The 12,500-nt window shown below is 43.5% G+C and overlaps 1 protein-coding gene across 1 annotated transcript in view; it reads right to left on the bottom strand.

The window, feature by feature from the left end:
- LOC133608818 (AN1-type zinc finger protein 3-like) overlaps positions 1-12,500 on the bottom strand; it is a 35,531-nt gene that overhangs the window by 12,468 nt on the left and 10,563 nt on the right. Inside the window, exons 2-4 of the mRNA XM_061964376.2 lie at positions 7,084-7,124; positions 4,421-4,618; positions 1,727-1,792 (exon numbers count right to left, since the gene is read on the bottom strand). Coding sequence (XP_061820360.2) covers positions 1,727-1,792; positions 4,421-4,618; positions 7,084-7,124 — 305 coding nt within the window. The remainder of the gene's footprint in view (positions 1-1,726; positions 1,793-4,420; positions 4,619-7,083; positions 7,125-12,500) is intronic.

Raw genomic sequence — 12,500 nt, 5'->3', positions numbered from 1 at the left:
CTGGCATGACAACAACCTAATGTAAGGGCTTGTGCAACACCAACTTTAAGGAAACTTATTTAATTTTTTTTCATTTTATAATTAGCCTGTTGAATCAGACTGTCGAGAAATATGATGAACATTTCCAAGCATTTACAAGCACTTCACCCAAAATTCAAGCATTTTTCAAACCTTGAAAACACAACATTAAAATCCAAGCTTTTTCAAGGTTTTTAAGGACCCGAACGAACCCTGTCAAACAAGAGTTGAAGTCTTTCGTATCCTTTGTGATACGTTTGTATATTAAAAATTTCAAACAAATCCATCCATCCATTTACTAACACAATTGTCCTTCTCGGGATTGCGGGAAGAAGGGGAGTGGGGGGTTAGGATTGGGAGAATGGCAACTGGCAACATGTGAGCAATTGTATAAACACATTTTGTTATAAGTTACAATTGGGCTAATCAGTCACCCACCTCTTCTTAAAGTTTTACATATCATTCACTATCTTTTCAGATGGGTGCAGCACTAATTTTCCCGAGGCAGTTTTGGCCCCGCACATCTATCTTTTTCTTAATTTTCTTCCTGACACAACCATTTCTTTTTTTTTTTTTTTATTCCTGCCTGTGTTCAGTTCTCGGAGACATAGCAATGACAGGCTGACAATCGATGTGTCGTTCAACCGAAACACAAGAAAGAAGCACCTCCTACTGACCGTGCGGACCTTAAGCACATGGCTATTTTCAATTTGATTTGCAAATGTGTAAGGGGGCGTGGTCTGGGCGTGCCAAGCCACGCACACGTCTGCAGCAGATTCCAAGTAGATTGCGATGGAACAAAGAAATGTGCTTGGATTTGTGCGTACAAACACTTAAAATCATCTGAATTTTTACTTGCGTACGCCATTTTCCGGATTTAGAAAACTGTTGGTACATGAGGCTCCTGGTCACTACTGGGGGAAATTCAGTAGATTTGATGTACCGGTAACGGCCGACGCAACATCCAACTTTTACTACATCGGTGGCCTGTGTTGGCCTAAAGTGCATTAGATGACACAGCAGTACACAGGAGGAGCGTGTAACTGCAGCCAGTTTGACCGGTCAACTCGACTTTCCTCATCCATCCTGCAGACTTTTTCCTCTGGCCCGGCCGAATGCAGATCAGCGCTCAATAAATCTCTGGGAACTAGGCCAAGCTGAGCCGCCAGATTCCGCTGCTCCACACCATCAATCCCAATACGAATGTGAGTACACCAGTGAGGTTGAGTGTGTGTGTGTGTGTGTGTGTGTGTGTGCGTGCGTGCGTGCGTGCGTGCGTGCGTATGTTCTGTTGTGAGCGCATGACCGCTCTTCTCCTTGCCAGCTTTCATCTATCCTGGCAAAGCTCAGCGGCCAACTTAAAGCAATTGTAACTTATCTGGAGGAAACATTGGGTAAAATATTAGTTCTACAAAATATCATTTCTGTTTATTTTTTGGTCCTATCAACAGATTAATCATGGGCTTTACTTGTGGCGGAGTTTTGCTGTGTGCAACCAGCTGTGTGTGTAACATGCATCTGAAAAGGTACAAGCCAAATAAAGGTAATGGCAATTTGAGAATATATTTTTTAGACTATTTTGCAGTTCCCAGCCAGCTGTCTTTCTTTTGCATTCTAATCTGTGCCAATATCAGTCACAACAAATCCATCGCAGTCAATGCAAGCACACAATAAACACTGAAATTGTGTGTTTTTACATGAGACTTACCTGATTCAAAGGGGCGCTTTGTTGGAGTGGAGAGCGAGCTTAAGGCTGTGTCTGTGCTGCATACTTCTGCAACAGAGATGCAGTTACATAACAGTGTGAGGAAGTGATGTATGTCGAGAAGGCACATGATGCTCGGGTAACCATGACTGACTTCTGTATTGTATTGATTTTCTTGTGAAAGGTATATATTTTTTTTTATATCTCATGGTCATGGTATGCACATATAGAACAATAAATACTTCAATAAGAAAAACTATACAAATGGAGAATAACTGCTGAAAACTGGAGGCATTAATTTATGTTGTTTGTTACCTTGACCTTTATAGACCACATAATTACATACATAGATTTCCATATAGTGGAACCTCGATTTACGAATGCCTCTTTGCAACCTTTTCAGTCTACAAACCTTCAGATTGAGCCGAATATCCCTGTGCGTGCATTCATTTATACATTCACTTTTTGTGCTGCTGGAAGCACTATGAGGGCTGCCATTTAAATGACATCACTTTCACGCGGGCAAGGCCATTTCGAAAAGTGGGGCGCCTACGCCACATCCCGTTCACTTATTTGGAGGGAGACACGGCGCGCCAACGGCACAGTGATTGGTTCACGAATATAATAGAAACAAGACCACAATTTTAACTGTTATAAAAAAACGGACGTTTATATGGTTGCGGACTGTGCCAACGGGGTTAAATAGCTTTGCAAGGACAGAAATAAAGAGCAAGACCAGGTCAAAAAGCTGTTGCCCGTGCAGATAGTTGAGAAGCAGCGAGCGGGTAATTTCCGAGGCTATCATTTGCGAAAAGGCTTGCCATTTATATGGCGACTCGATGTCCAAAAGTGACCATTTTTGGCGAGCCGTGGGTGGTTGGGAAAGTTTGAACAGAGGAGCCGGTGCGGCGTGGTGAGGCTGCTTGCTCCAACTAAGCTGCCACGGAGGAGATTATCAAGCACTTTGAGAAATTTATCAACCAAGGGAACTAAGATTTTAACTGTGATGAGACCAAGCTTTTTGGAAAAACATCCCTAAGCGGACATACAGTATAATACAGCGGAGGAGAAGGAACAACAGGGACACAAGCCGATGAAGGATCGCCAACTCCGAAACTCCAAGCAACATGTTTGGTAACATGTTTGCAAGATTGTATGTTTGCCTTATCCTTCACTTTAGACGTGAGTGAAGAATGTGAAGTGAATTGTGAAGTGAATTATATTTATATAGCGCTTTTCTCAAGTGACTCAAAGCGCTTTACATTGTGAAACCCAATATCTAAGTTACATTTTTAAACCAGTGTGGGTGGCACTGGGAGCAGGTGGGTAAAGTGTCTTGCCCAAGGACACAATGGCAGTGACTGGAATGGCGGAAGCGGGGATCGAACCTGCAACCCTGAAGTTGCTGGCACTCCCGCTCTACCAACTGAGCTATACCGCCCCGAATGTGTGAAGAATGCACTACTGACCTGATAAGTCCAAAAGAGAAAGTGAGAATACAGTACTACCTGCTCGCAGATGCTACCAGGTGGTTGTTTGAGCGAACTGCAGTTAGTCCTGGATAGTCCCACTCCCTAATGCTACAGTCACACACAGGATTCTCACAGGAATAAGGAAAAAATACAACCTTAACTACTGAAATCATAGTGTCTTCAAAGTGTGTATTTTTTTAATAGGGATTTTTGTTGAGGCTTGAACCAATTATTCATGTTTACATTCTTTCTTATGGAGAACTCTGATTCACTATACAAACTTTTCGGTATGTGAACCATGTTCAAGAGCCAATTAAGTTTGTAAATCGAGGTTCCACTGTACTTTAATGTTAAAAGTGTTTTTCTGAAAAAGGCTAAGCCGAGCTGTTTGGTTGTTTAACAACATTTTGTAGGTCGAGAAAAGGGGAACATTTTGTTAATTTAACCAATAAATTGTCCTAACACCATTTCAAACATTTGGTGAAATCTCTCTCAGCATGTTCTGAATTTCTGTGTCCGTGTCAGTCTGTGCCATGTTAACATATTAGAAGTTGTTGGTCTTCTATAGGCAATAAATGAATAACGGCTGAATAAACAGCGCCACTGCTGATTTCAGTGCACTCCATTTTGCCTACATTGCTGCAAAATGTGATTTGTCTGCAATATTTTCTTCAACATCAATTAATGAATTAATCCCCTAATTAGGTCCTTTTACATACCACATAACCTGAAAAAAGTTAGAAAAAAATATTGGCAAAACTACACAATGGTAGTTTACGTAGTCTAATCATGGGGTTTGAGTTTTAAATAACTGCAACAAGGGAAGTAGGGTAGAGTGGAAATAGTTACTCCTCCAAATGTCTTTTTTGTAGCCTTTTTGTCATCCTGTCCTGGTCGGGCCTTGGCAATGACCTCGTCTCTGTACAGTAGTGACAGATGCCTTAGCAATTGCAGGTGTCGTTTTAAGCCCTCACAGTGAATAGATACTCTGTGCTGTGCTTTTATCACCCCTATCTGTGCCAAGGAGGATAAATATAGCCTGGACAGTTGTGGCTTCAGCGCTCTTCTATGAAAAAAATCTGTTGGACAGTATATTTACAGTTATTGTGTGCATGTTGTACCACATACAAACCTCCTTTATGAACTACGTCTCACATTTCAGAGGGATATAACTATTTTTTTCCACTTAACTTGAGCCAACAAATGTTTTTATGTCAGGTCTTACCGTCCTGAGCAGGTAGAGAGGTCATCGCTGTCTCTCCAGACATATGATCTTCTGAAGTGTCCGACATCGATATGAAAGCTTGACTGATGTTTGTGTTTGTTTCGTTGCAGAAGACGTCTGCTTGACTGCTGCTACTGCTGCTCGTGCTGGAGCTTGAAGAAGTTTTTGAGGCACCATCTGGCTGTTCCTTGTGGATGTCTTTTGGAAAGAAAAAGGTCAGAGGATGAAGCGTTACTTTCAAAGGACTCAAAGCGCTTTGACACTATTTCCACACGCACCCACTCACACACACATTCACACTCTGGTGGACAGCCGCCTTGCAAGGCTCTCACCACCACCCATCAGTAGCAACGGTGAAGTGTCTTGCCCAAGGATACAATGGACGTGACTAGGACGGCAGAAGCCTAGTCATGTGAATCCCTTGCCAACATGGCCACCAAACACAACTAGTCACATTTCCTGCCACTTGCATCAAATGTGAGGGATGGCATCAGATAAGTGGGACAGTCATAGATGCTCAGAATTAAAGGTTCATAGATGATTCCATAGGAACTGCTTGGGGTCATTTTTGACCCCACTTGTAAAACAGTGGGGAAGTGACACAAAAACTGAAATTTCTTAATAATTAATGAAAAAATACATAAAAATGCAAATGGCATAATGTCACAAACATGTTTTATGAGGAATACCTGGACTATGAAAATATGACAACTTTTCATTTTAAAGATTTTGAAGAATAACAACCCGTGGGGTCAAAACCCCACATGTGCATCTAAGGGTTAAAGGCCTACTGAAATGCGATTTTCTTATTCAAACGGGGATAGCAGGTCCATTCTATGTGTCATACTTGATCATTTCGCGATATTGCCACATTTTTTTGCTGAAAGGATTTAGTAGAGAATATCGACGATAAAGGTCGCAACTTTTGGTCGCTGATAAAAAAGCCTTGCCTGTACCGGAAGTAGCAGATGATATGCGCGTGACGTCACAGGTTGTGGAGCTCCTCACATCCGCACATTGTTTACAATCATGGCCACCAGCAGCGAGAGCGATTCGGACCGAGAAAGCGACGATTTCCCCATTAATTTGAGCGAGGATGAAAGATTCGTGGATGAGGAAAGTGAGAGTGAAGGACTAGAGGGCAGTGGGAGCGATTCAGATAGGGAAGATGCTGTGAGAGGCGGGTGGGACCTGATATTCAGCTGGGAATGACTAAAACAGTAAATAAACACAAGACATATATATACTCTATTAGCCACAACACAACCAGGCTTATATTTAATATGCCACAAATTAATCCCGCATAACAAACACCTCCCCCCTCCCGTCCATATAACCCGCCAATACAACTCAAACACCTGCACAACACACTCAATCCCACAGCCCAAAGTACCGTTCACCTCCCCAAAGTTCATACAGCACATATATTTCCCCAAAGTCCCCAAAGTTACGTACGTGACATGCACATAGCGGCACGCATGTACGGGCAAGCGATCAAATGTTTGGAAGCGAAGCCGCAGCTGCATGCGTACTCACGGTACCGCGTCTGCATATCCAACTCAAAGTCCTCCTGGTAAGAGTCTCTGTTGTCCCAGTTCTCCACAGGCCAATGGTAAAGCTTGACTGTCATCTTCCGGGAATGTAAACAATGAAACACCGGCTGTGTTTGTGTTGTTGCTGCAGTCGGCCGCAATACACCACTTCCCACCTACAGCTTTCTTCTTTGCTGTCTCCATTGTTCATTGAACACATTGCAAAAGATTCACCAACACAGATGTCCAGAATACTGTGGAATTTTGCGATGAAAACAGACGACTTAATAGCTGGCCACCATGCTGTCCCAAAATGTCCTCCACAATCTGTGACGTCACGCGCTGACGTCATCATACCGAGACGTTTTCAGCAGGATATTTCGCGCGAAATTTAAAATTGCACTTTAGTTAGCTAACCCGGCCGTATTGGCATGTGTTGCAATGTTAAGATTTCATCATTGATATATAAACTATCAGACTGCGTGGTCGGTAGTAGTGGGTTTCAGTAGGCCTTTAAATTTACATATTTTTACAGTATGTAATCTTTACAGTAGCTGTTGGGTTGTAAGGTAATTTCAAAGGTGGTAGGACAGCAATAAAATATTTCCTGCACCCTACATTAAATTCATGTTACTGTTGTGGGTTCTACGGATGCCAAAACATTGAACAGTTCTGGTATTAGCAAAACAGTGAACTTTAAGGGCAGAATATTTATAGCTATATGGGGATTGTGTAAAAAAGAAATGTCTTTTGAAGTAGTAGAAGAAAAGTTCAGTGGCTGAAGTATCCCAAAAGTATTGATTTTAAAACTTGTGTTGATACAATGAGATAGGAAAAATAATGTGTGCTGAACGGTTGTCAGGCACAATAACAAGCATGACAAATAGTGGTGGGAGAAGGGTGAATACATGCAATATTTTTCTTTCCTCCCATCCAAAAAAAAGCTAATTCAGCTGCTTTCCACAAAACTATTTACTGACTAACTGTACAGTAAACAGTTTGGAGGAGACAGTAAAACTTTCTTTTCGAAACATGTTTTCATGTTTTTAATGCCCTTCGAGCACTGCGACAGCAGTGAAGACAGACTCCAAACATACACAAGGTCAGTCACTCAGCTGAACAAACACTTACCTGCAAAACATTTGGAGCACAAATTCATAGTTTTGCTCGACCTGGGAAAAAGAGCAGAAGAGAAAAAGAAGGTTTTCCATTAAATAGACCCATCACAGGATAAGTTTATTACTCATTACTTACTTACAAGAACACACATTAACTATGTGATTTATCGCTCTACTTCAATGAAATAATGTCTTATTTTGTTTTGGGAAAATTACTTTAAAAAAAGTATATCATTACAGTTGCTTGTTACTTTCCCAAAAAAAGTAATTAAATTACTAACAAAATTAATCTTTAATACATGTAATTAATTACAATGGAAATTCATTAATGCCTTACTTTTAATTTTATTTTTCAAGAATCAGTTGAGAGATGTTTCATGAGAGAAGAGTGCATGAGTGTGTGCTTTTAAAAGGGGGTGCCTGAAGGATGACATCAGCACGCACATTGGCTGTTTTAGCTCAGCATTGGTAGTCTGCAAACTAGAAGGAGATGGTTGACTGCAGCGCATGTGGTATGTTTTCACTGATAGTTACTGTATTTTTAGAACTATAAGGTGCACTTAAAAACCTTTCATTTCCTCAAAAATCACCAGTGCGCCTTATAACCCGGTGCGCCTAATGTGCGTATTAGTATACGTGTGGACTGCAGGTTGAAGCCTGTTCAATGAAGCACTCGAGCAAGCAAGCACAAAACTTGTGACATTTCATTGAAAATATAGAACATTACACACAGCGCTAAAAAAATCTGTCAAAATGTTTCAGTACGACTTTAGTAAGCTACGAAGCCGCACCGCTTAATGGATTGTCGGAGCATTACCACTCCCGTAGTCTGATGTGCTGTGCTTCAACATAGGGGTATTTTTATGGTGTGTGTATAAGCACTCCAAAATGGCACCTATTAGGAGACATACTATTGGCGTTTTGTTTCGACCTATTATACAAAACCAACTTGATTCCTGCTGATGTGTATATGGGATCTCTGTAGATCCCAAAAATGTGCACGCGTCCGCCATTGTAGTCCGCACTGTAGTCCTTTTTTTGTATTCATTTTGTTGTGGGGCACTTACAGTACAGTCGTGGTCAAAGTTTACATACACTTGTAAAGAACATAATGTCATGGCTGTTTTGAGTTCCCAATAATTTCTACAACTCTTATTTTTTTGTGATAGAGTGATTGGCGCACATACTTGTTGGTCACAAAAAACATTCATGAAGTTTGGTTCTTTTATGAATTTATTATGGGTCTACTGAAAATGTGAGCAAATCTGCTGGGTCAAAAGTATACATACAGCAATGTTAATATTTGGTTACATGTCCCTTGGCAAGTTTCACTGCAATAAGGCGCTTTTGGTTGCCATCCACAAGCTTCTGGTTGAATTTTTGACCACTCCTCTTGACAAAATTGGTGCAGTTCAACTAAATTTGTTGGTTTTCTGACATGGACTTGTTTCTTCAGCATTGTCCACATGTTTTCAATGGGGTTTAAGTCAGGACTTTGGGAAGGCCATTCTAAAACCTTAATTCTAGCCCAGGGGTCGGCAACCTTTACCAGTCAAAGAGCCATTTTGACCAGTTTCACAAAATAAAGATAACAATGGGAGCCACAAAGTTTTTTTGAAATTTAAAATGAAATAACACTGCATACAAAGTTTTTTTTCTGCTTTAAAGGGAATAAGCGGTAGAAAATGGATGGATGGATGGATGTGCTATGTTTAAACCAGGAGTCTCAGACATGCGGCCCACACCTTAAAATGAAATTTGAATGCTGGTACGGCACGCGGGTTTTATATGACTGGCGCTTGTCAGCGTCATGCGTGCCGTGATGGTACAGCATTTGGTACCCACTACAACCAGCGTACCTGATAAGCTACACGTTGTTTGAGGCTCCCACTTGCTCACGTAGGTGACAGCAAGGCACACTTGGTCAACAACCACACAGGTTACACTGACGGTGGCGGTATAAAAAAAACTTTAACACTCTTACTAATAATGCGTCACACTGTGAACCCACACCAAACAAGTATGACAAACACATTTCGGGAGAACATCTGCACTGTAACACAACATAAACACAACAGAACAAATACCCAGAATCCCATGCAGCCCTAACTCTTCCGGGCTACATTATACACCCCCGCTACCAAACCCCGCCCACCTCAACCGACGCACGGGGGGGGGGGGGGGTGTTGATGTGTGAGGGAGCAGGGTTGGGGTGGGGGCGGGGTTTGGTGGTAGCAGTAATTAGATTACTCGTTACTGGAAAAAGTAACATCGTTAGTAACGCCGTTTTTCCAAACACTGATCTTATTGCTATCTGAGCTCCACCACTTTCCAGATTGTGACTTTGAGCAAAAAAAATGGATGGACCACAATCGCTCTGCTGATTTCTACAACACAACTGAGTCACAACGGTCGTCTCTCGCGCTCTTCTAAGGGATAACTCATTTCCTCACTAACCTTATCGTCTGTGCACCGTGCATGACGGTCACTGCTGTCAGTCACATTCGATTTGTTTGAGGTTTTCAGAGAACACCTTAGTCCCTTTTTTCTAATACATTTTTTCTGACCTGTCAATCAGTATTTCTGAGTATTTCAACCAATCAGATTGCGGGGAATTTGCAGCACCCTACTACTAAAACCAAGCAGCCCCACAAACAATATAGCTTGAGCATTGAGACAGATATTAATTATCAAAAGAATTGCAGTTTATTTCAGAACAAAATGGAGTGGACGTATAATATGGATGTACGATATTCTGAGAGATAAGAAATGTCTTCGTTGCATCAAAGGTGGCTTGAGGGACTGAACATGAAGACTATCAACATGCAAAATGATGTTTAATTGAAGGTTAGTTCAGTAACTGACTGAAAAAATCACTATTAGGAAATCCCAAAGTTAAGGATGACGTCCATAAATACAAAGTTGTTTTGATCGACAACGTCACTTAGGCCTACTGAAGAAACGTATAGTTTTTTTGTTTATAAGTGGTAAAGAGGTAACTTTTGGTTTAATATAACACTTTTCACGTATCTTCTCTCCTTTAAAGGGGAACTGCACTTTTTTATATTTAGATATTTTATATGCAAAGGTCCTAGGTTCAGGATCTTTCTGTGTGGAGTTTCCATGTTCTCCAGGTGACTGTGTGGGTTCCCTCCGGGTACTCCGGCTTCCTCCCACCTCCAAAGACATGCACCTGGGGATAGGTTGGCCCTGTGATGAGGTGGCGACTTGTCCAGGGTGTACCCCGCCTTCCGCCCGAATGCAGCTGAGTTAGGCTCCAGCACCCCCCGTGACCCCAAAAGGGACAAGCGGTAGAAAATGGATGGATAGATATATATATACACATATACAGTATATATATATATATATATATATATATATATATATATATATATATATATATACATACACATACAGTATATATATACATACTGTATATATATACACACATATACAGTATATACACATATACTGTATATATATACACACATATACAGTATATATACATACATGGCACCAGGACACCCTAGGCCGCAGTTCCATGATCGACTTTGTAGTTGTGTCATCGGATTTGCGGCCTCATGTTTTGGACACTCGGGTGAAGAGAGGGGCGGAGCTTTCTACCGATCACCACCTGGTGGTGAGTTGGCTGCGATGGTGGGGGAGGATGCCGGACAGACCTGGCAGGCCCAAACGCATTGTGAGGTTTTGCTGGGAACGCCTGGCAGAGTCTCCTGTCAGAGAGAGTTTCAATTCCCACCTCCGGAAGAACTTTGAACATGTCACGAGGGAGGTGCTGGACATTGAGTCTGAGTGGACAATGTTCCGTACCTCTATTGTCGAGGCGGCCGATTGGAGCTGTGGCCGCAAGGTAGTTGGTGCCTGTCGTGGCGGTAATCCTAGAACCCGTTGGTGGACGCCGGCGGTGAGGGATGCCGTCAGGCTGAAGAAGGAGTCCTATCGGGTTCTTTTGGCTCATGGGACTCCTGAGGCAGCAGACAGGTACCGACAGGCCAAGCGGTGTGCGGCTTCCGCGGTCGCGGAGGCAAAAACTCGGACATGGGAGGAGTTCGGGGAGGCCATGGAAAAAGACTTCCGGACGGCTTCGAAGCAATTCTGGACCACCATCCGCCGCCTCAGGAAGGGGAAGCAGTGCAGTGTCAACACCGTGTATGGTGGGGATGGTGCTCTGCTGACCTCGACTGCGGATGTTGTGGATCGGTGGAGGGAATACTTCGAAGACCTCCTCAATCCTACCAGCACGTCTTCCTATAAGGAAGCAGGGCCTGGGGAATCAGTGGTGGGCTCTCCTATTTCTGGGGCTGAGGTTGCCGAGGTAGTTAAAAAGCTCCTCGGTGGCAAGGCCCCGGGGGTGGATAAGATCCGCCCGGAGTTCCTTAAGGCTCTGGATGTTGTGAGGCTGTCTTGGTTGACAAGACTCTGCAACATCGCGTGGACATCGGGGGCGGTACCTCTGGATTGGCAGACCGGGGTGGTGGTTCCTCTCTTTAAGAAGGGGAACCGGAGGGTGTGTTCCAACTATCGTGGGATCACACTCCTCAGCCTTCCTGGTAAGGTCTATTCAGGTGTACTGGAGAGGAGGCTACGCCGGATAGTCGAACCTCGGATTCAGGAGGAACAGTGTGGTTTTCGTCCTGGTCGTGGAACTGTGGACCAGCTCTATACTCTCGGCAGGGTCCTTGAGGGTGCATGGGAGTTTGCCCAACCAGTCTACATGTGCTTTGTGGACTTGGAGAAGGCATTCGACCGTGTACCCCGGGAAGTCCTGTGGGGAGTGCTCAGAGAGTATGGGGTAACGGACTGTCTTATTGTGGCAGTTCGCTCCCTGTATAATCAGTGTCAGAGCTTGGTCCGCATTGCCGGCAGTAAGTCGGACACGTTTCCAGTGAGGGTTGGACTCCGCCAAGGCTGTCCTTTGTCACCGATTCTGTTCATAACCTTTATGGACAGAATTTCTAGGCGCAGTCAGGGCGTTGAGGGGATCTGGTTTGGTGGCTGCAGGATTAGGTCACTGCTATTTGCAGATGATGTGGTCCTGATGGCTTCCTCCGGCCAGGATCTTCAGCTCTCACTGGATCGGTTCGCAGCCGAGTGTGAAGCGACTGGGATGGGAATCAGCACCTCCAAGTCCGAGTCCATGGTTCTCTCCCGGAAAAGGGTGGAGTGCCATCTCCGGGTTGGGGAGGAGATCTTGCCCCAAGTGGAGGAGTTCAAGTACCTCGGAGTCTTGTTCACGAGTGGGGGAAGAGTGGATCGTGAGATCGACAGGCGGATCGGTGCGGCGTCTTCAGTAATGCGGACGCTGTATCGATCCGTTGTGGTGAAGAAGGAGCTGAGCCAGAAGGCAAAGCTCTCGATTTACCGGTCGATCTACGTTCCCATCCTCACCTATGGTCATGAGCTTTGAGT

The sequence above is a fragment of the Nerophis lumbriciformis genome, linkage group LG06 (genome assembly GCF_033978685.3).
Source record: "Nerophis lumbriciformis linkage group LG06, RoL_Nlum_v2.1, whole genome shotgun sequence".
Classification (NCBI taxonomy): Eukaryota; Metazoa; Chordata; class Actinopteri; order Syngnathiformes; family Syngnathidae; genus Nerophis; species Nerophis lumbriciformis.
Note: the sequence above shows the minus strand (reverse complement) of the source record. Positions and strands in the feature narration are given on the sequence as shown.